The following is a 21564-nucleotide window of genomic DNA, read 5'->3' on the forward strand; positions in this document are numbered from 1 at the left end:
AGAGGGAACACAAGCAGGGGGAGTGGGAGAGGAAGAAGCAGGCTCCTAGCAGAGGAGCCTGATGTGGGGCTCGATCCCAGGACTCCGGGATCATACCCTGAGCCGAAGGCAGACGCTTAATGACTGCGCCACCCAGGCACCCCGCAAAAATTTAGTTTTTTTAAAATTGCTTATTTTCTAAAACATTAACAGCATTATCTTCAAGAACAAGCAGTATCAGACAGTAAAGTATGCAATATAAGGAGTCAGTATCAGATTATCATTCCCTTTGCACTCTTGCCTCTTCTATCTCCTCTCTTTAAAGCACAGGCAAGATGTGCATGGAACATAAGAAAAGTGAAAAGTCTGGCCTTCATCCAGAAAAGGCTTTCCAGAGAGCTTATCTATCCAGATTTCATAAGCTTTCAGACACCTCTGATACAGAGAACACGGGTGTCCACCCTTTAAGGTAAACAGAACCTTTAGTAGGTTGCAAAGGCCCCTGGCTACATCCCTGTATCTCAAAATGTCTTGTATTTCAGATAAAAGCTCTTTTCTTCTTCAGTGAAGTTAAACCAAAATTCTAAGAGCTGCCAACACTCTACTTCTGTAGTCTTAAGCTTATTTCTTGCTTTCATTATATGGTGTACTTCACATTGTGCAATCGAGCAAAACTTTATTTAGAGATAAGGTAATCGAAGGCCACCATGTGGAGTCAAACAGACTGGCTTCGCAGCTCATTAGCAACACAGTCTTACTAATGATGAGAGACTCAGTTTCCTTATCTGCAAAACTCCTTCCAGAGTCTAAAGAAGAAAGAGAGTCTGCTGAATAATCAAGGGGAAAATGCTACCTTCAGCTAGTGAAGGAAAGATGGACTCATGATATCTCATCAAAGTCCGTGCTCTTTTCCTACCTGTGAGTTTTCTGACTATGATAAACCACCACACTTTTTTTTTTTCTGACTGAATGGTGACTACTGTCAGAAGATGTACATAGGGGCGCCTGGGTGGCACAGCGGTTAAGCGTCTGCCTTCAGCTCAGGGCGTGATCCTGGCGTTATGGGATCGAGCCCCACATCAGGCTCTTCTGCTATGAGCCTGCTTCTTTCTCTCCCACTCCCCCTGCTTGTGTTCCCTCTCTCGCTGGCTGTCTCTATCTCTGTCGAATAAATAAATAAAATCTTAAAAAAAAAAAAAAAAGATATACATAAAGTGTTACCTGAAAGAGTAATGCAGACAAAATGCAACAGTTGGTTCTCTTGTCAACCTCTGAGATCATAATAAATCTAAATAAGTACAACAAAAAGAAATGGATTCATGGACAATTTTCCAATAATAATGTTATATAAATACATCTCCAATACTCATAGATTTTCCAAAATTAAAATAGACTTTGTGATTCTAAAAGTGTTACACACTTATATAAGATCTAGAACACAGAAAAAACAGAAAAAACAAAATGAAATATCACTATTAAGACTAGCACCTAGTCTCTCATGGGATAGGCTGGTGATGGGTATTAAGAAGGGCACGTATTGCATGGTGCACTGGGTGTTACACTCAAATAATGAATCATGGAGCATTACATCAAAACCTAATGATGTACTGCATGTGCATGGTGACTAACGTAACATAATAAAAAATTATTATTAAAAAAAAAAAGACTACCACCTAAACATGATTACTAGTAACATTTTGGCTAATTTCCTTCTAGAATTTTTTCCATATATAGAAAAATCTAAATTTTCTCTATAGATCAAGATACCATGCATATTTTTGCCCACCACACCCTATAGATAAACTAATGGAAAGGTGAAAGAAAACTATACCTCTACTCCTTCCACACTTTTTAAATTTCTCACATTAGTCAAGTCTTTAAGCTATCTGTCGGTGCTAACTATGTATAAGACACTGTGACATTGATCTATGTATTGTTTTTGTGCCAGTACCCTATGTCTTGCTGATGACAGCTTTGTAATAGAACTTGAAGTCCAGAATGGTGATGCCACCAGTTTTGGTTTTCTTTTTCAACATTCTTTTGCCTATTTGGGGTCTTTTCTGGTTCCATACAAATTTTAGGATCATTTGTTTCAACTCTGTGAAAAAAAGTTGATGATATTTTGATAGCGATTGCATTGAATATATAGATTGCTCTAGATAGCATAGACATTTTAACAATATTTGTTTTTCCAATTCATCAGCACGGAATGTTCTTTCTATTTCTTTGTGTCTTCCTCAATTTCTCTCATGAGTGTTCTATAGTTCTCTGAGTGCAGATTTTATACCTCTTTGGTTAGGTTTATTCCTAGGTATCTTATGTTTTTGGACCAATTGTAAATGGGATTGACTTCTTAATTTCTCTTTCTGTCTCATTGTTAGTGTATAGAAATGCAACTGATTTCTGTACATTGATTTTTATATTCTGCCACTTTGCTGAATTGCTGTATGAGTTCTACTAATTTGGGGATGGAGTCTTTTCAGTTTTCCACATAAAGTATGTCATCTGTGAAGAGAGAGTTTGACTTCTTCATTGCCAATTTGAATGCCTTTTATTTATTTTTGTTGTCTGATTGCTGAGGCTAGGACTATTAGTACTGTGTTGAACAACAGTGGTGAAAGCAGACATCCCTGTTGTGTTCCTGACCTTAGGGGAAAAGCTCTCAGTTTTCCCCATTGAGAATGATATTTGCTGTGGGCTTTTCGTATATGGCTTTTATATTGAGGTATGTTCCCTCTATCCCTACAATGTGAAGAGTTTTAATCAAGAAAGGATGCTGAATTTTGTCAAATGCTTTTTCTGCATTAATTGAGAGGATCATATGGCTCTTGTCCTTTCTTTTATTAATGTAGTATATCACATTGATTGATCTACAGATGTTGAAACACCCTTGCAGCCCAGGAATAAATCCCACTTGGTCATGGTGAATAATCCTTTTAATGTATTGTTGGATTCTATTGGCTAGTATCTTGGTGAGAATTTTGGCATCCATGTTCATGAGGGATATTGGTCTGTAACCCTCCTTTTTGGTGTCTCTTTGCCTGGTTTTGGAATCAAGGTAATGCTGGCCTCATAGAATAAGCTAGAAGTTCTCCTTCTATTTCTATTTTTTGAAACTGCTTCAGAAGAATAGCTATTAGTTCTTCTTTCATTGCTTGGTAGAATTCCCCTGGGAAGCATCTGGCCCTGGACTCTTGTTTGTTGGGAGATTTTTGATTACTGCTTCAATTTCCTTGCTGGTTATAGATCTGTTCAGGTTTTCTACTGCTTCCTGTTTCAGTTTTGGTAGTTTATATGTTTCTAGGGATGCATCCATTTCTTCCAGATTGCCTAATTTGTTGGCATATAGTTGCTCATAATATGTTCTTATAATTGTTTGTATTTCTTCAGTGTTGGTTGTGATCTCTCCTCTTTCATTCATGATTTTATTTATTTGGGTCCTTTCTCTTTTCTTTTTGATAAGTCTGGACAGGGGTTTATCAATCTTATCAATTCTTTCAAAGAACCAACTCCTAGTTTCGTTGATCTGTTTTAATGTTCTTTTGGCTACTATTTCATTGATTTCTGCTCTAATCTTTATTACTTCTCTTCTACTGTTGGGTTTAGGCTTTATTTGCTGTTTGTTCTCCAGCTCCCTTAGGTGTAAGGTTAGGTTGTGTATTTGAGACCTTTTTGTTTCTTGAGAAAGGCTTGTATTGCTATATACTTCCCTCTTAGGACAGACACATAGATCAATGGAACAGAATAGAGAACCCAGGAATGGACTTTCAACTCTGATCAACTAATCTTCGACAAAACAGGAAAGAATATCCAGTGGAAAAAAGACAGACTCTTCAACAAATGGCATTGGGAAAATTGGACAGCCACATGCAAAAGAATGAAAATGGACCATTTTCTCACACCATACACAAAAATAGACTCAAAATGGATGAAAGACCTAAATGTGTAACAAGAATCCATCAAAATCGTAGAGGAAAACACAGGCAGCAACCTCTGTGACCTCAGCCACAGGAACCTCTTGCTAGACACATTTTCAAAGGCAAGGGAAACAAAGGCAATAATGAACTTTTGGGATTTCATCAAGATAAAAAGCTTCTGCACAGCAAAGGAAACAGTCGACAAAACCAAAAGACAACCGAGGGAATGGGAGAAGATACTGGCAAATGTCTCATCAGATAAAGGGCTCTTTTCCAAAATTTATAAAGAACTTATCAAACTCAATACCCAAAGAACAAATAATCCAATCGAGAAATGGGCAGAAGACATGAACAGATATTTCTCCAAAGAAGACATCCAAATAGCCAACAGACACATGAAAAAATGCTCCACACTTCACTTGGCATCAGGGAAATACAAATCAAAACCACAATGAGATACCACCTTACACTGATCAGAATGGCTAAAATTAACAAGTCAGGAAATGACAGATGTTGGCAAAGACGTGGAGAAAGGGGAACCCTCTTATACTGTTGGTGGAAATGCAAGCTCTAGAGCCACTCTCGAAAACAGTATGGAAGTTCCTCAAAAAGTTAAAAATAGAGCTACCCTCTGACCCAGCAATTGCACTACTAGGTATTTACTCCAAAGATATAAATGTAGTGATCCAAAGGGACACCTGCACCCCAGTGTTTATAGCAGCAATGTCCATAATAGCCAAAGTATGGAAAGAGCTGAGATGTTGATGAGCAGATGAATGGATAAAGAAGAGTGGTATACACACACACCACACACACACACACACACACACACACACACACTGGAATACTACTCAGCCAACAAAAAAATGAAATCTTGCCGTTTGCAATGATGTGGATGGAACTAGAGGGTATTATGCTAAGCGAAATAAGTCAATCAAAGAAAGGCAATTATCATATGATCTCACTCATATGTGAAATTTAAGAAACAGAACAGAGGATCATAGGGGAAGAGAGGAAAAACAAAACAAGACAAAATCAGAGAGGGAAACAAACCATAAGTGATTCTTAATCTTAGGAAACAAACTGAGGGTTGCTGGAGGGGAGGGGGGTGATGACGTAACTGGGTGATGGACATTAAGGAAGGCACGTGATGTAATGAGCACTGAGTATTATATAAGACTGATGAATCACTGACCTCTACATCTGAAACTAATAATACATTATATGTTAATTAATTGAATTTAAATTTAAAAAAAATTTTTAATATAAAAAGTTTAAAAAACAATAAATTTTTAAAAAGAAAAGAAAAAAAGACACTGTGACAGACTTTCACATATATTATGTGTGGTAGGCTGAATAATGCTCCCAAACCCCTGCCAAAGATACCCATATCCTAATACCCCAAACCTATGAATATGTTGCTTTACATGGCAAAAAAAGGACTGCAGATGTGATTAAAATTAAGGTTAGGTTCAATGTAATCACAATGGTCTCAGAGAAAGGCAGGCGAGTCACTAAGAGAAGGAGAGATGAACACAGAAGCAGAGGAGAGTGAAAGAGGAAGATAATAGGCTGTCGATTCCAAAGATAGAGCACGGAACCATGAGCTGAGGAGTGTAGGAGGCCTCCAGAAGCTGGAAAACACCAGGAAAAAGATTCTTCCCTAGAGCCTTCAGAGGACAGCACAACCCTGCCAAGGCACTGATTTTAGGACTTCTGACCCCCAAAACTGTAACATAATAAACCTGTGTTGTTTTAAGCCACAAATTTTGTGGTGATTTATTACAGAACAGGAAACTAGTCGGTATACGTTATGACCTAAATTATGCCCCCCCAATTCATACATTGGAGTCCTAACCCCCAATAACCTCAGAATGTGACTAAGATAGGGCCTTTAAAGAGGTAATTAGATTATAATGAGGTTACTAAGGTGGGCCCTAATTCAATATGTCCTTGTAAGAAGAGGAGATTAGGACACAGACATGCACGGAGGGAAGACCAGCAAGAAGACAGCCATCTACAAGCAGAGAGGCCTCTGCTCTGTAGAAACCAAACCTGCCAACATCCTGATCTAAGAATTCAAGCCTCCAGAACTGTGAGACAATAAATTCCCTACAAACAAATCATTTGTTATGGCAACTGTAGCAAACTAATAAAGTATGTCATGTAATTCTCGCCACCACAGTTTACAGATGAGAACAATGAGGCTCAGAGAGAATGAGCAGTGAGCCAAGGGTCCCAGAGTTAGTAGGAGATCCTTGAATTGGGCCCAGGTTGGCCCGCCTTCACACCGTTATTCTTGATCCCATACCAACCCTTCACTCACTCACTCGTTCATTCCACAAGCAGTAATTAAATGCCAACTCCACGCCAGACACTCGGGACACACTGGTGAACAAGCCAAGATCTGTGCCTGTATGAGGCCCACATTCCGGGGGTGGGGATGAGGGCCATAGATAGAGAGAGGAGGGAGAGGAGACGGCCATAGACAACAAACATCACAAATATGTAAACTGTATAGTTTTGTACAATATGGACATAGCTGTCCAAGAATCCCGTGTGTCTCAGGCATGGCGCCCTACATGGCACAGTGGGTACCGCACAAAGGGAAGCTCACTACATTGCCACACTCACTGTGCTATCTTGGCTGCTATGACCGCTCCTTGCAAACATCCCCAAATGCCAACTTTTGACAGAAACTCCTCACTATAATCTTTGGAACCTGGAGGTGAGCTGTTGGTGGCATTGGTGAGTGAGGTACCAAACTCTTTCCACGTATACAGCACATCTTCTTTTTTGAATATGTCATCAAGAGCTTGACACCAACATCTAAAAGCAGCCCTAAAAGAGAAACAGAGCATCAAGCAGCAAGTTTTTCAAGATCTATATTATTCAATCCATCTTCCAAAAGAGGAAGCAAATGCATTGAAGAAGCATTTTAATTAAAATGTTAGAGAATGAAGCTATACCATTTACTGCTCATAACTGTTTCGCTCAGGTAGCCTTTGGTGAATAAAATGTAGCAATGGAATATTATCGAAGAACTAAAATTTATGAAGAACATTTTTTTTTTCATAATACTTAAAAATGCTTTCCAACAAACAACAAAAAAAGTTTTCCCTTGTTCCACTGACTCCTAAAAAATCTACCTTTTCTTTTCGGCAAAGACGAGAAGGCTTCCGAGTTCATGCAATGCCTGAACTTTAAGACTTCTTTGATGGCTGACTTGGAGAACATCTGTATTTTAATCAAGTAGAAGAAGAAATGTCAGTCCCTAGAAAATATCTTCCTCATATTCTCAAGGATATTTAAACTGCGTCATTCCTCAACTGTGTAGATAAGCAAACTGCAAGCTAACACTGCCTTCGCAGGTCTCCTGATACATATACAGAAAGAGAGCAAATGGCATTCTACCTGAACATAGCGGAGGAAGAGGTTGGATCTAAGCGATAGGAAACATGGAGAGAGCGGAATAAGAGTCAGGCAGGGGGAGGTGGTGTCGAAGAGAAATTCAGAAGAGGCGTGCTAGGGAGAAAGGGTGGGGTATATATGGACATGATGTGGGTGGCTGGCCTGTGGTTTTCTTGGGAGTGTGAAGGAGAGAGTGATAGGATTATGGAGGTGTCTGAATGCCTGGTGGAGAAATGTGGACATTATTCCATAGCAGATGGGAAGCCTCGAAGCGTTTGTTTTTAAGCAGGGAGGGGGCAAGATCACAGCTTATCAGATTTCTCCTTTACCAAATGCAAAAAAAGCACATCTTTAATAGCATCTGAATTTTGCGGGGAGGGGGGGTTCTGATAAATGCATAAATTCAGAGATGTCTAGCAAAAACAAACCAAACAAAACCTAACCAACAAGGCAGTGGTTTTTAATGAGGGCACTCCTGACTCCTACAGGGTATTTTAGAAATCTGAGGAGGGTTTTGTTAGTTGTCACAATGGGGCATCCTCTGGCATTTTGTCGGTGAAGACCAGAGACACTGGACAGCCTGTAACACACAGAAGCTTCTCCCACAGTGAAGAAAAAGGTGAGAAACCTGTTTATAATTGTCTGAATCTAACCTCTAATTTCATTTTACATGAAGGACATTTTTGCATGTTTTCAAAATTCTCTGAATTTTCCAGAAAAGCAAACACTCACTATAGTCCTTTACTCTGTACTGCACCTAGATTTATTTGCCATTTTAGAAAAACATTGTCACTAAAATTAACAGTGCTGATAGTACTTGCGGCACCAATGCATTAAAGCTGTTTCCATCTGCATTTGTAGCCATAATGTTCATGGTGATTCGACACACAGGATATGAGCATCTGATTGCTTCACTAGACTTTCTAGTGCTTGAGCAGTTAAATGCCACAACCACAAATAGATTGTTTTATTATAAAAAATATTATTTATCCTTAATTTTATATTTAGAGCTTCATATTTATTGTATTAAATAACATGTATAGAGAGACTGTATTAAATATACATTTTATTTCAGGGAGTAAAGGGGGGAATTATTAAATGTCCGTTATAAAAAAGGGGGATGTTGGGTCTACAACATGGATTGAGTATATACTGCTGAATTTGTAGAAAAGCCAACTCAAAAAAGACAAGAAAAGTGGGATCAGCTAGGGCAGAGCAAAAGAACACAGCCGTGGCCACATTCCAACAAGTGGTTCACAGATTCATTCAAAGGAGGATGAGCAGAAGACGGGCCTAGAACCTCACCATGCTGACAGCCCAGGCTGGGAGAGTGGAGAATGGGAGAGGCTGGAAGAATCTTGTCCCAACCCTGCCCTGGCACTGCCTATAAGATTCTATGTTCAAGCTATTTCATCTGGCTTTTTAAGGTGGCATTTCCGGCCCAAAGGCAATCTCAACATTAATGTGCGAGATCCTCCTGAAAATGAATATATAATGAATGAATCTTACCAATAGTTTCATAATAAGAGGAAATTACGAGTCCCAGTTGCGAATAGGGAAGTTTACTTTTCTCCACTGAACTGAAAACTCTGAAGTGTTCCTGAGAGAGACTGGGGGGTGTTGGCATATGCATCTCTTCTGTCCCCAGGCAAAATTCCACCTTTCCAGTACTAAATTTCGAATTGTTTATTCCTCCTTTATCTCCTAAATTCATGGGGAAAAAAAGAAATTTATTTATTTATTTACTTTTTTTAGAGAGAGAGCGCGCACGAGAACAAGTGGAGGAGGGGTGGGGGGGCAGAGGGAGAGAGAGAATCTTGAGCAGGCTCTGCAACCAATGTGGAGCCTCATGCAGGTTCTCTCTCTCAACCCTGAGATCATGACCTGAGCCAAAATCAACAGTTGGACGCTTAACCGCCTGAGTTTAGCCACCCAGGCACCCCAAAAAAGATATTTAAAAAGGACATAGAAGGGGAGGTGATGAGGAGGGGAAAGGTAGAAGAAATGCGTGAGGAGAAAAAAGAACAACTCTGTGTATAGCTGACATTTCTTTGCAGTTTGAGGGACATTGTTTCCTTAAATTTAGTATCTAACATCATTTCTGAGGAGCTCAGGTATGTGTGGATGGGCTCTATACCCATTATTTCATAAAGAACACTTCAGAGGGGCAGTGTGCCAGAAACTAATGTTGAGATAATGCCTTGCTTCTCGTGAGGATTGCTGGAAGTTACATGGTTTGGGTTTGCCTTTTTTTAAGGGCTTCCAACAGTCAGATGTTAGTCTGCCTCTGGGGCAGAGACCTCTGGGATAGAAGCAACACATAGTTAGTTCTGACCTAAGGGGGGAAAGTGGGAAAGAATCGGTCTCTTTATAAGATCAGAGAACACACAAGAAAAAAAGGAAAACTATTCTACGGGAAGTAGTCAAAAGCTGCAGAGGAAGAGAAGCTAATGTGGAGTTTGAAGTCTGCAGCCCAAGGACTGGGGATAAACTGCTGAGAATATTTTAATACCAGGTGAGATTCAGGGTGAACCAGTATAATCCATTCTTAGGAATTATATTTGCTTTTTTTATTCATGCCCTTACCCATTATTAATATATGCCATAACTGAAAGAAGTTTAAACATAATATAGAGAGCTAATTTAATATGAGTCTATAGACAATACAACAAAATCTGTGGGTACAAGGCATACCAAGAGCTTTTTTGGGGTGAGTAGGGGCAGCAACAACAGCAAATACATACATACATATATACATACATAAATAAAACTTCTGTCAGTGATTGTGAAAAACAAGATTTGTTCAAATTTCTGAAAGATCAGTTCAGTGAGTAGTAGCATCTTAGGTTTACATTTAAATCTATTTTTCATAACTTTAAAATATTTTAAGTTTCTTAATTTAAGTTTATTCTTTAAGCTTATTTTTATTATTCCAATAAATTTGAATAGAAAGGATCATAAACATATATTAGGATTTTAAACAAATTTTTAATAACCCAAACATACATAACTCAAGATTTTTCCCCACCTAAATTTGAGTATATTCTTCCTCTCTGGGGTTATCACTTAACCACTCAGAGCCCTGCTTTGATTGAGTTCACAAATCAGTAAATGTTGTGAAGGAAGAAAACAAATAAATGTGATGTAACCAATGATAGTGCATATCTTGTTTTCACCTAAAAGAAATCTCTAAGACCAAAATCTATGACATTAATAAGAAATCTTGTTGATGCTTAAATTAAAATGCATCTGTTTCCTTGACACTGATGAACTGGGGTTTTGGTAATAGGTTCTAGTTTAGTCAGTATGAATCAAGTCATCTACTTGAGAAAAAATTTTTAAAAAGACTATAGCACCATACTTGCAAAGAGATAGGTGAGAACGTAGATGTACAGAACCAAAAAATTAACAAATACTGTTTTTGTATCTACTCAAGGGAGTATGCTCATTTCACAGAAAGCATCAAAGCAGATGAATGACACAGTCTTTGGTTGGAATGACGTGTGTGAGAGAGAAGACGTGATCCACTAGACAAGAAGAAGAAAGTGAAGGGCAGGAGGGAGTGGGCATGTCAGTGGGGAAAGAAGGGACCTATGGCAGAATATGGTAGATCCACAAGGTAGTGTCCCCCCATAAATAAAGAGCAAGGGATACAGAGCAAGGATTTTACCTTGTGTCTGGGCAAGGAGTAATGAAAGCAATTTTCTGCTGTGTCGGATTGATCTGTTATGATATTTGGATTTTTCCAGGGTCTCTCTAAAACATCTCAAAGTATCCGTCACATCTACGGGCACACAGACGAGCTCTTTGGCGTGACTATATTCTGAAAAGAAAGAGAAGCGTAACGAGGGATGAAATGCTGCAGCAAGCCAACTAGTAGCAAAAGACTCTCTAATTCAGAGAATTTCTTGGTCCCAAACTAAAGCTGCTAAATTCAAAGCCCCCAAGTTTGCAGCAGGTGTTTCAACGTTCAGATCAAATTTCTGTGGTATATTTGAAAGTTCTTAAAAAAAAAAAAAAAACTTAGAAAACTTTTGATTCCTATGAAATGCAAATAACTTTAGATCTTGCCAATTTTCCTTATGAAGCCTCCTACTTTTTCTTTTGCTGATCATAAAAGATGAAATAATCTACTCCTTTTTAGCAGCCTCTTCAAAGCAGAGGTGCCTTGGGAAAGAGACGAAAGGAGGAAACAAAGAAGCCTGGGTGGGTAAGTGCTCTCTTAAAAGAAGGCAAAGACAGGTTTCTAATATTGGAGGATGCAGAGGAAAGGAAGATGAGGCCATAAAAGGGAGTGGAACTAAAAACAGTCCTGAAAAATGAGCGGAAAGAGGAGATGTTGGCAGAGGTTGGCCGCGAGGTCCCTGGAGAGGAAGTAGCAGTCCCTGTAACCAGGCTGCAGATTTTCGGCCACACACCATGAAACAGTGTACAAGACAGAACGAATACAAGCTTCAGATAATAAAGATAAAATAACATAGGAATTTATTCCTTCAACAAGTTGAACAGGTGAATGGCCCCTGTAAAATCTGAAGCTTTGAGACTAGTATAGCAACTTGTGAGTGCCTTTCCCAGATAGCTGGCCAGAGGGCATCAAATCTTGGGTAACTGGCAGTGACCCAGATTTGAGGCTTGCTAATTTGAGTACAGAGACCTTTGAGAATAGGACATAAATAAGCCTAAGAAAAGTTAATGAGAGAAGAAGACTGGGGTCCTCTTGAGCCCAGGCAGGTCCTGTTAGAGTTAGTGGCAGAGTTACTTTCTATGGCCATAGAGACATCTTTCAATCTACTGCAATGCAGATTGAAATGTCTAGAAATCTTGGAGGCTCTAGTCAGACCAGGTACATGGTCATGTTGAGAGAAGCACTTGTCCCCCCAGCAAGTTCACTCTTGACACACTTGCCTTATCACACATTTAAGAGAATCAAATAGTTAGGTGACAGAAGCTCTTATAAACTCCCCAGGAGCTCTCTTCTTCCCACCAATTTCACTGTCTTGTCCACTTTGTCCTACGCCCGCCCTCTTGCTCTCTTAATTCCCCTCTACCCATGCACAGTCCTGCATGATCCAGACAGGGAGAAAAGACATGCCCCGACTCCTCCCACCCCCACCCTTATGCACAATGCCCTAAAGATGGTAAGACTTCTGCACTGTTTTTGTTTTTCCTACAAGAATTCATGAGCTTGTCTTTTATCTTTTTCTCCTTAGTGAGATCAGGGAAAGAAGTGAAGAAAGCAAAGGAAAAGGCAGAAGGTGGAAGCCCTCACATATTAATATTTTGAGACAGTTACCTTCTCTAAGCCTTAGTTTTCAAACTCTGTTAAAATTGGGATGATAATATTTACCTCCGAGGGTTATTGTTTTAACCTGCGTGTAAAGTGTCCAGCATAGTGAAGCAACCAATAGATGGAGGCTATACACTGGCTGTTAGTCATGTGTTTTTAAAATATATATTGAGCACTTACTAGTATTAGGTGCTGTGCTAGGCACTGAAGAGATATAAGTGAACAAAACAGACACACTCCTTGCTCTCATAGAGCTTTCATTCTGGAATAAAAATCCACAAAGGCATGATTGTATTTGGAGGCAATCAAAAGGACAGAAGAGACAGGAGATGCTTGCAGTCTTTAAAATGTGTGGTCTGAATAAAATCACCCTGCTACTTTTTATCAAATATCCACTTATAAATCATTCCTCCTTGTATTTTTCCTAAACTATATTTTACTTTGGTTTTTTTTTTTTTTTTCCTTTTTTCAAGCCTTATAAAACCTTTTTTCTTGTAGTCTAACTAGGACTCTACTGGTGATTTTGTGACTACCTACACAAGGTAACTAGTGAAAGCAATGAAGAAGTATCATTAGCTTCAGAGGCCTGGCCTTACTTCTGTCTCAAGGGGAGCTCCTCTCTGAAAACTTTCATGAATAATTCAAGAAGCTATTTCAAAGGCACTAAAAACCTCAATAGTTAGAAATAGGTCAGAAGAAGAAGGTGAAGGAGGAGGAGGAGGAAGAAGAGGAGGGTGGGGAAGAAAGAGAAGGAAGGAGAAAGAGGAGAAAAGGAAGAAAAGAAGGAGGAAGGAGAAAAATAAAGAAAAGAATTACTGTGTCTCTTATTGTACAAATGCACTCATTAAAACTGAATGCCAGGGCACCTGGGTGGCTCAGTTGGTTGAGCCTCTGACTCTTGATTTCAGCTCAGGTCATGATCTCATGCTCGTGGGATCAAACCCTACATAGGACACTAAGCGCAGCAGGGAGTCTGCTTGAGGATTCTCTCTCCCTCTCCCTCTGCCCCTTCCCCTCACACTCCCTCCCTCACTCTCTCTCTCTCTCTCTCTCTAAAATAAATAAATAAATCTTAAAAAACAAAACAACTGAAGTACCAATGACTCCTGAGAGATGGGTCCACCAAGGAAGAATCCCAGGGAATACTATAAAATTTGGGCTGCTTTCTATACAATTGGTCATACCAATCCAAAAGTCCAGAGTCAGTAACAAAACACACTTGCCAAAGGTTGAAATTCCAACATATCTGAAGTCTGAAGAACCCTATCAGAGATAACTTAAATACCAATAAGGTCAAAACTAAAGAAACAGATCCTAGACAGAATGCAAAAACAGCTACGATAAAAGGCATATTCATAGTTATCTCCCCTGTGAAGTTTAACATGCAGGCAAGTTACTCATCCATATAAAAAATAATCTATAAAGTGAGGTATTCTCACTTCTCCACATCCTACAGAGACTATACCAAAGTACATATGCATTATTAAATAGTTAGAGGGAGAATAGAATGCTGTTAAATAATGAGAACACCAAATGTTCATAGGCACTGGAGCATTACAATATCTGTTCTGAAGAATTAAATGTATCAAGCATTACCGCCCAATGCTGTTATGCCAAAAGAAAATCTATGATGTTCTAAAGCAGCAATCTGGTGTGGAAACCAGCAAAAGTACACATGGTCTTTCCAAGGTACTGCAAACATGTCATGATGACATACCTAAGACCCATCATGCTTGTAAACATGTTAATGATCTGAGTTCAGGACACTAAAAAAATTCACCCTCCTAAAAATTTGTCAAATAAGCCCCAAAGCGTGAGCCAAAATATGCTCCTAGTCACAGAGGTCCTAGAGTCTTATAAAGAGCTGTAAGTTGGATGCCAAGATTTTAATGATAATGGCTCAATGTAAAACTTACAAGTAATATACAGGGTCATCTAAAAACTACCATACTATCACAGTAAGTCAGAATAAAGTATCTGTCTCTCATGACCACTGATGTATAGCAAAATTTTTCTGAGTGCTATCAGTTTACAGGAGAGACTAACCTGAAAGAGGACAAATGGTGAACAGGTCAAGTAGTTTGGTGGAGCACTTACAGTCTAAGCAATCAGACAGACTAGGATTTGAACCAAGGTCCTCCTACTTACTAGTAACATTTAATTTTCTCATCTGTAATGTAAGCATAACATCTACCCCCTAGAAGTGTAAAAATTTAAAAAGCTAATGGTTACAATCGGCTCAATATAGTGCGTGGCCCAATTCATTATTACTGCCACTACAATATTTTTTAGATTTTATCCATTCAAATATTTCTGCTGTAGTCATTGCTCTAACTGACTATAGCTCCACCACCATTGAGAATCAACCCAAATCATCACAGTAACCTGATCCGACCTACCTCCCTTTCTGTCCCACCACCTGCCATCTTGCCTTTCCAAATGTAGCTTTAACAACAAGAAGGCAAAGTATATATTGCATCCTCCACTTATAAGACGTACTGGTCACACATGCTAGGCATATTTTTCTTATCCCTTTAGGTGCTAGTCATCATTTTTGATAATAAGCTTTTTTGACACATTTTCTCACATTTGTTGCCCATTGTTTTTAGGATGGAAGGGATAATATAAATCACATTCTGAACTGTAGATCCCAAATCGAGAGATCTCCAGAGGTTCGACAGATGTGATCAAGAAAAAAAGAACATAACCAGGATTAATCACACTCTGATTGGAACTCCATTGTTTAATGAATATGAGGGAATAATTTGATTTATCATTGGTGGTAAAACTCACAATTTCAAGGTCACCAACTCCCTCAACTGGAGCCTCTATGCTGCTCTGAAGCCCTTCTATCTCCTTTCTATTTCCCTCGGGGGCCAGGCCACTCTTTCACATTCCTCCTGAAATCTCCTACCCTAGCAACCTTGGCTATGCTCTCAACCCCTTGCTTTGTTAAGAAAATCTTCAGGACCCAATGAGAATACCTTCAACTTCTGTCCTTACCACCTATAAACTTCCTGTATATGGGCCAATTCTCTCCTTCCCTTCTGCCCTAGCCTCTCAGTATGGCTCCTCTAGAGAGTGAATTCATGTTCTCCTTTTTGCCTTGGAAACAATCATGGAAACTTACATCAAGATGGAGATTCCATCAACCTATGATGAGCAGCAGGTCAGTACTCAACTCATCAAACACAGTAGCGTGAGCAAAAAAATGGACTTGCCCTTGTGTGAAAGCAATGAGATTTGGGGGTTGTTTATTACTACTGTATAGCTGAATGACACAGCTTCCAAAGTGAGGCCATCCTCAGGTCTACACTCCATAAAACTCTCCCAGAGTGACCTTATACAAGCCCCGGATTTCAACCACCACCAATATATTGATGATGAAAATATAAATCTCTGCTGAATGCCTGACCAGTCTATCTAACCATATATTGAATAGTTTTACTCAGTTATCATCCTGGCACCTCGAACTCAGTACTTCCAAAGTAACTTTCTCTGACCTGTTCCTCCCTTCAGTTTTCCTGTAGAGTGAAGACATCATATCCATCTAGCCACCCAGGCCAGAAACCAAGGCATCTTGGGTTCCTCCCATCCTCATCTAACCAGTATAGAACACAGTCCTGGGGATTTCCTCGGCCCTTCTCTCATATCTGTCTACTCCTGTATTCTCCTTGCCTAAGTCCAGAGCTTCACCACCTCTTTAATGCACAAGTTAGGAGTAGCTGCTCTTCTGCTTCCATGTGCTATGCTTTCAATTGATTCCCCACGCTGCTGCCTAAGGTTCTTTCAAGAGTGCAAATACAATCATTTCACTGACCTTCTTTAAATCCTTATAACTAGCTCCCTTCAGCCCTCCAGATAGACCTGCATCTCTTTATCCTGCCTTCTAAGGCCCTCCTGCCAACCTTTCTAACCTCAGCTTTGCCTTTTCCTTTTTTCTTTAGCCCCGCCAAATTACACAGTCTCTCCACAGCGATGCTGTTTACTACTACTGCTTACAGTGGAAAACAGGAGGGGTAATCATAATATGACAGCTCTTGTCACTCTATACCTTAGTGTCTGGTTTATTTATCAGTCTCTTTCAATGGGTTGTAAATTCCAGGATAACAAATCTTTAATCTCAATAAATCTTTGTCTCTTTGTAGTCTCAGTACCCAGTACAGCACTTAACACACAGTAGACATTCAGTAAATGTTTGCGGAATGACTGAATGGCTGCCTAACTGTCTCAATAAAGGAATAGATGATTACATACCTACACACATACATAACATAAAATCAACAGATAAATCAGTGAAAGAATCCTAACATGGCAAAGGGAAGATTTGCATTCCTTTCCTGTACCAGAATCAGAGGCACAGGACAAGTGCAATTGAGAGAAAGCATTATCCTCCATTTTCATCTTATTCTATAGCTGCAATCCTATAAGCTACACTGCCAAAATATTCCAAGAGGGCTTCTCAGCTGGAAGCAAAGGAGCCATGATGTCCTCTTGTCTTCTCCTGTGCTCTAGTGTAAAGACCTACAACATAACCATGATAGAGCCAATAGGAGAAAAATCTACATTGGTTATGGGAATGAGAGTTATTATGAGAGTCAAGACAGAGCTTCAAAGAGAATAGCAACAGGTCAATTTGAAGAGTTCCCAAGTGAAATAAAAACGGGAAAATGTACAAAAGTCTTTTTCCATGCTTCTTTTTCAAATAATTTTCCTTTCTCTTTTTCTTTCCCTTCTTTAATTTACATATTAAACTAATAAACACATGTTTTAATTCCCCTTATCTGACATTTATAGCAACATAAGATGGTAAATATCAAATGGGTTCTTTTCAGTCCAATAAGCCTGCAAAATAGATTTCGCAAACATTTTAATTATGGAAGAGCTCACATGCAGAACACAACAGCAAACTTTGCTTTAAAAAAGCTCCCAGCTAAAATGGTTCCAACCTGAATAGATAAACTTTTTCAGGACATCTGTGCAGTTTTCTGTATCTGTCACTTCACTGGTTGAAGGATTAATCTTGAGCTGCTTCCCAATGAAATTTCGGCAGGTTATCTTAAAAAGGAAAAAGGAAAACAAAATATTATTTGGTCAGGCATTTATGGCTAAAAATTGGGCTTACGTAAAATGTTTATCTTACTTTTCACTTGTCAAAAAGAAGAAATACAAAGCGATGCTACAATAAAAGCTAGCAAAGTAGCGCTCGATCACGACAACTTTCAGGGAAAAAAAGCAGCCACATGACTTTTTATATTTCTTTTGTTCAGCACAGCTGGAGGAGCATTAGGCAAATTATGTAGAGCAATTAGAATATGATTTTCTGATATTCTATAAATCCACTAGTCTAAATATATCTTCTATTATGCAAGTTGAAACATATCTAAAATATAGGCTGCTTTTCCAGTGGCTGATTTTTCCACCGTACTCATAATGAATGCAATTTAAACTTCCCTAGTGAAGTTTTTCAGAACTAACTTCCTCTGTAGTATTTTAAAAATTTATTTTCCAACAGATACTTAAGTCCTAAAATTATAAAATACCTGAAATCAGAAAAATTTTAGATAAAAGGAAATTCTTTTTAAAGGTACAAGAACTGAGACACCTGGGTGGCTCAGTCAGTTAGGCATCCAACTCTTGATTTCGTCCTGGGTCACGATCTCAGGGTTGTGAGATCAAGCCCTGCATCAGGCTCCACACTGAGCATGGAGCCTGCTTTGGATTCTCTCTCTCCCTCTCCCTCTGCCCCTCCCCTGCTAGTGGGTGAACCTGCTTTCTCCCTCTCTCTCTCTAAAAAAAAAAAAAAAAAAAAAAAAGGTCTAAGAACCTTTGTTTCTCATTCCTATTCCTTAAACTAACCTATTTCTCAAAATACAGACCTCTCTGAATCTCAGTCCGATGTAGATGCTGCTTCTTTATTGTCCCTTGTAGGTATTTGTACAATGAGATGTAAACAGTCTAATAAAATGTAAATTCCTTCCCGCAGCCTAATAAGGCCCTATTTTACCTAGTCCTTCCCACCTCCCAGCTTCATTAAATAAATCTTAATTGAATACTTATTATGTGTCAGTCACTACTCCAAGCTCAAGGATAATACAGTGACAAAGCAAACAGAAGTTCCTATTCTTATGGAACTTATTCTAGAGGAAGTAGTAATATAATGAAGAAAATAGAGAAGTACATTATAGAGTATATTAAAGAGTTATAAATACTATAGAGAGAAATAGAGCAAACAGGTACATAATTTTATATAGGATAGTGGGAACAGTCCTCACACAGAAAGTGACATTTAGCAAAGACTAGAAAAAAGATGAGAAAAAAATCAGTGTGGATATTTGGGGGAGAAGCGACCCAAGCAGGGGAGCAGCAAATGGGAGGATCCCAAGGCAGGAAGTGTTAAAGAACAGAGCAGCTGAAACCTGCAAGGGAGTACTGAGAGTTGAGTCACTGGAGATCACAAGGGAATGTGTGGGGCATTAAGGCCATGATAAGGATGTTCACCTTATCTCTGAATCAGATGGGAAGCTGCTATAGGGTTTAAAGAGGGGGAATGACATGATCTGACTTAGGTTTTTAAAGGGTCATTCTACCCGCTGCATTAAGAATAGACTATAGGCTGGAGGCACGGATTCAGGGAGGCTGGAAGCAAGATGATTAATTAGGAAGTCATTGCATGAACCCAAGCAAATATAGCAGGGGCTTGGATCAGAGTAGGAGTGGTGGAGGTAGTGATAAGTGGTCAGGTTCTGAATACATTTTGAAGGTAGATTTGATAACCAATTTGAAGTGGGGTAATGAAAGTAAGAAAGGAGTCTGGGAGGTCTCTAAGGTATCTGGCCCGAGCAACTAGGAGAACAGTGTTGTCATCAATTGAAGTGGGGAAGACTTGTCAGAACAGGTTTGTTTGAAATATACTAAATTTCAGAAGTGTATTAGACATCTAAGAGATCATGTTGATTAGGCAGCATGATGGATTTTGATGGGTCAACTTGGTTAGGCTAAACTATGAGTATAAAAGGGAGGGAAGTATCCATTTTGTAGCATATACACACTTCATCTCAGCTATTCAAACACTAATCTAGCTGCTACTATGAAGGGATTTCACAGATACTAATTAAAGTCCCTAATAAATTTCCTTTAAACTAAAGAGATTATCTTCAGTGGGCCTGACCTAAGCAAGTGAGTCCTTGATGTGCTGGAGGTCTCCAGACTCCAAACAGCATCCAGGTCTACTCACTGGATCATCCCTCACTGACTGCCTAAGGATAACAGCTTCTGGCCACACCTGTGAGTTTCCTTCCTGCCCATGATCTTGACTAACCACCTTATAATTTTGGACTTGTCTGGCCAGCCCCCACAATCACATAAGCCAATTCCTTGTAATAAATCTTGATAGAGGGGCGCCTGGGTGGCACAGCGGTTAAGCGCCTGCCTTCGGCTCAGGGCGTGATCCTGGCGTTATGGGATTGAGCCCCACATCAGGCTCCTCCGCTATGAGCCTGCTTCTTCCTCTCCCATTCCCCCTGCTTGTGTTCCCTCTCTCGCTGGCTGTCTCTCTCTAATAAATAAATAAAATATTTTTTTTAAATAATAAATAAATAAATAAATCTTGATAGATATATGACAGATAGAAAAATAGATAGACAGATAGGTAATAGATCTTACTGGTTCTGCTTCCCTAATTGAACCCTGACTGATACAGGGAATTACATGTCAACACAGAATTCAGGAGAAAGGTCTAGACTGGAGCTGTAATTTCAAAAGTCATTATCATAAAGACAGTACTTAGAGCCACAGACTGAATAAGCTCACCAAGGGAGAGGATGTGGATAAAGACAGGAGGACAAGAACAAAGTAACATTAAGACATTGGGGAGAAGAGGAAGAAGCAAAGCCCCCGTTCTCACCCTCTCCCCTGTCTGTGACATTCCAGCCACTCAGACCTTCTTCCTGTCCCACTTCACGGCTTTTGCCCTTGTTCTTCCCTTGGGCTGGAAGGCCCTCTCTTATGTATGGCTGGCCATTTTTCAACAGAAGTTACCGTTTCCAAGAGGGATTCCAAATTTCCACCTCCCACGCCACTTATCTCTAACGCATGGACCCATTTTATTCTCTTCAGAGAGCTCATAATGATCATAAATCTGTTCATGTATCTGTTTACATGTTATTATCTGGCCCTACCTCTACCCCTCTAAAATTAAACTCCACAAAGCAAGAACTCAGACTGTATTCTCATTGTGTTAGAATATGCAGGACGCAAGAATATGCAAGGGCTGTAAGGAACCTCTGTGAGAAGAAAAAGGAGCCCTCACTGTGTGGCCGCCAACACCACAAGCACACAGAGTGGTGTGGGAGGTGGGACTAGATTTCAGTCTTCACATACACTGGGGGCCCTGGGCTAGGATGCAAACTATATAACTGCATGCCATGGCTCTGATATTAGATAGTTGATACACATTTATTAAATAAATAAAGGAAGGAATTTACTTCCCTTTCCTCTACCTAACTCATAGCTGCACCATGACTTTCATGGTCCTTACACACTTTCACTTTCATGGGCCCACACCTCCATAAAAACTATTAAAAATTATATCGTATGATTAAGTTGGCATAAATATAAAATATAGTAATAGTAAAAATGAAAACATTTTCTTCAACCTAAAAGTTACTTTTTTCTTCACATTAAAAAAAATTAACACATTTAGTGGGCCTCTAAAAGTTCTGTGGCCCTAGACAATGTCCTCACTGTGCCTAATGAATATACCGGCTCTGGCCTGAATGCAAGTTTCCTATGTACAAGGACTTAATTTTTGTTTACCCTGTACCTGGAAAATATTGGCACATAGCAGGCTCTCAATAACATTTGTTGATTTGAATGATAAATGCCTAAGTCAAAATAATATTTATCCGATCCCTAAATCTTTGTATTTTATATGTGCACTCATCAAAAATCACAACTACCTGAATAATA

General features: G+C 39.3%; 1 protein-coding gene across 2 annotated transcripts in view; it reads right to left on the minus strand.

Annotated features, from left to right (window-relative positions):
• The window catches only part of CFAP54 (cilia and flagella associated protein 54), a 293191-nt gene that overhangs the window by 124303 nt on the left and 147324 nt on the right, over positions 1-21564 (minus strand). Inside the window, exons 39-44 of one of the 2 annotated variants that reach the window (XM_044384508.3) lie at positions 17544-17652; positions 10978-11130; positions 8817-9011; positions 7046-7133; positions 6531-6737; positions 1201-1267 (exon numbers count right to left, since the gene is read on the minus strand). In XM_044384508.3, the coding sequence (XP_044240443.2) occupies positions 1201-1267; positions 6531-6737; positions 7046-7133; positions 8817-9011; positions 10978-11130; positions 17544-17652 (819 nt within the window). The remainder of the gene's footprint in view (positions 1-1200; positions 1268-6530; positions 6738-7045; positions 7134-8816; positions 9012-10977; positions 11131-17543; positions 17653-21564) is intronic. The other variant, XM_057316516.1, reaches the window with a different exon arrangement.

The sequence above is a fragment of the Ursus arctos genome, unplaced genomic scaffold (assembly GCF_023065955.2).
Source record: "Ursus arctos isolate Adak ecotype North America unplaced genomic scaffold, UrsArc2.0 scaffold_21, whole genome shotgun sequence".
NCBI classification, from domain to species: domain Eukaryota; kingdom Metazoa; phylum Chordata; class Mammalia; order Carnivora; family Ursidae; genus Ursus; species Ursus arctos.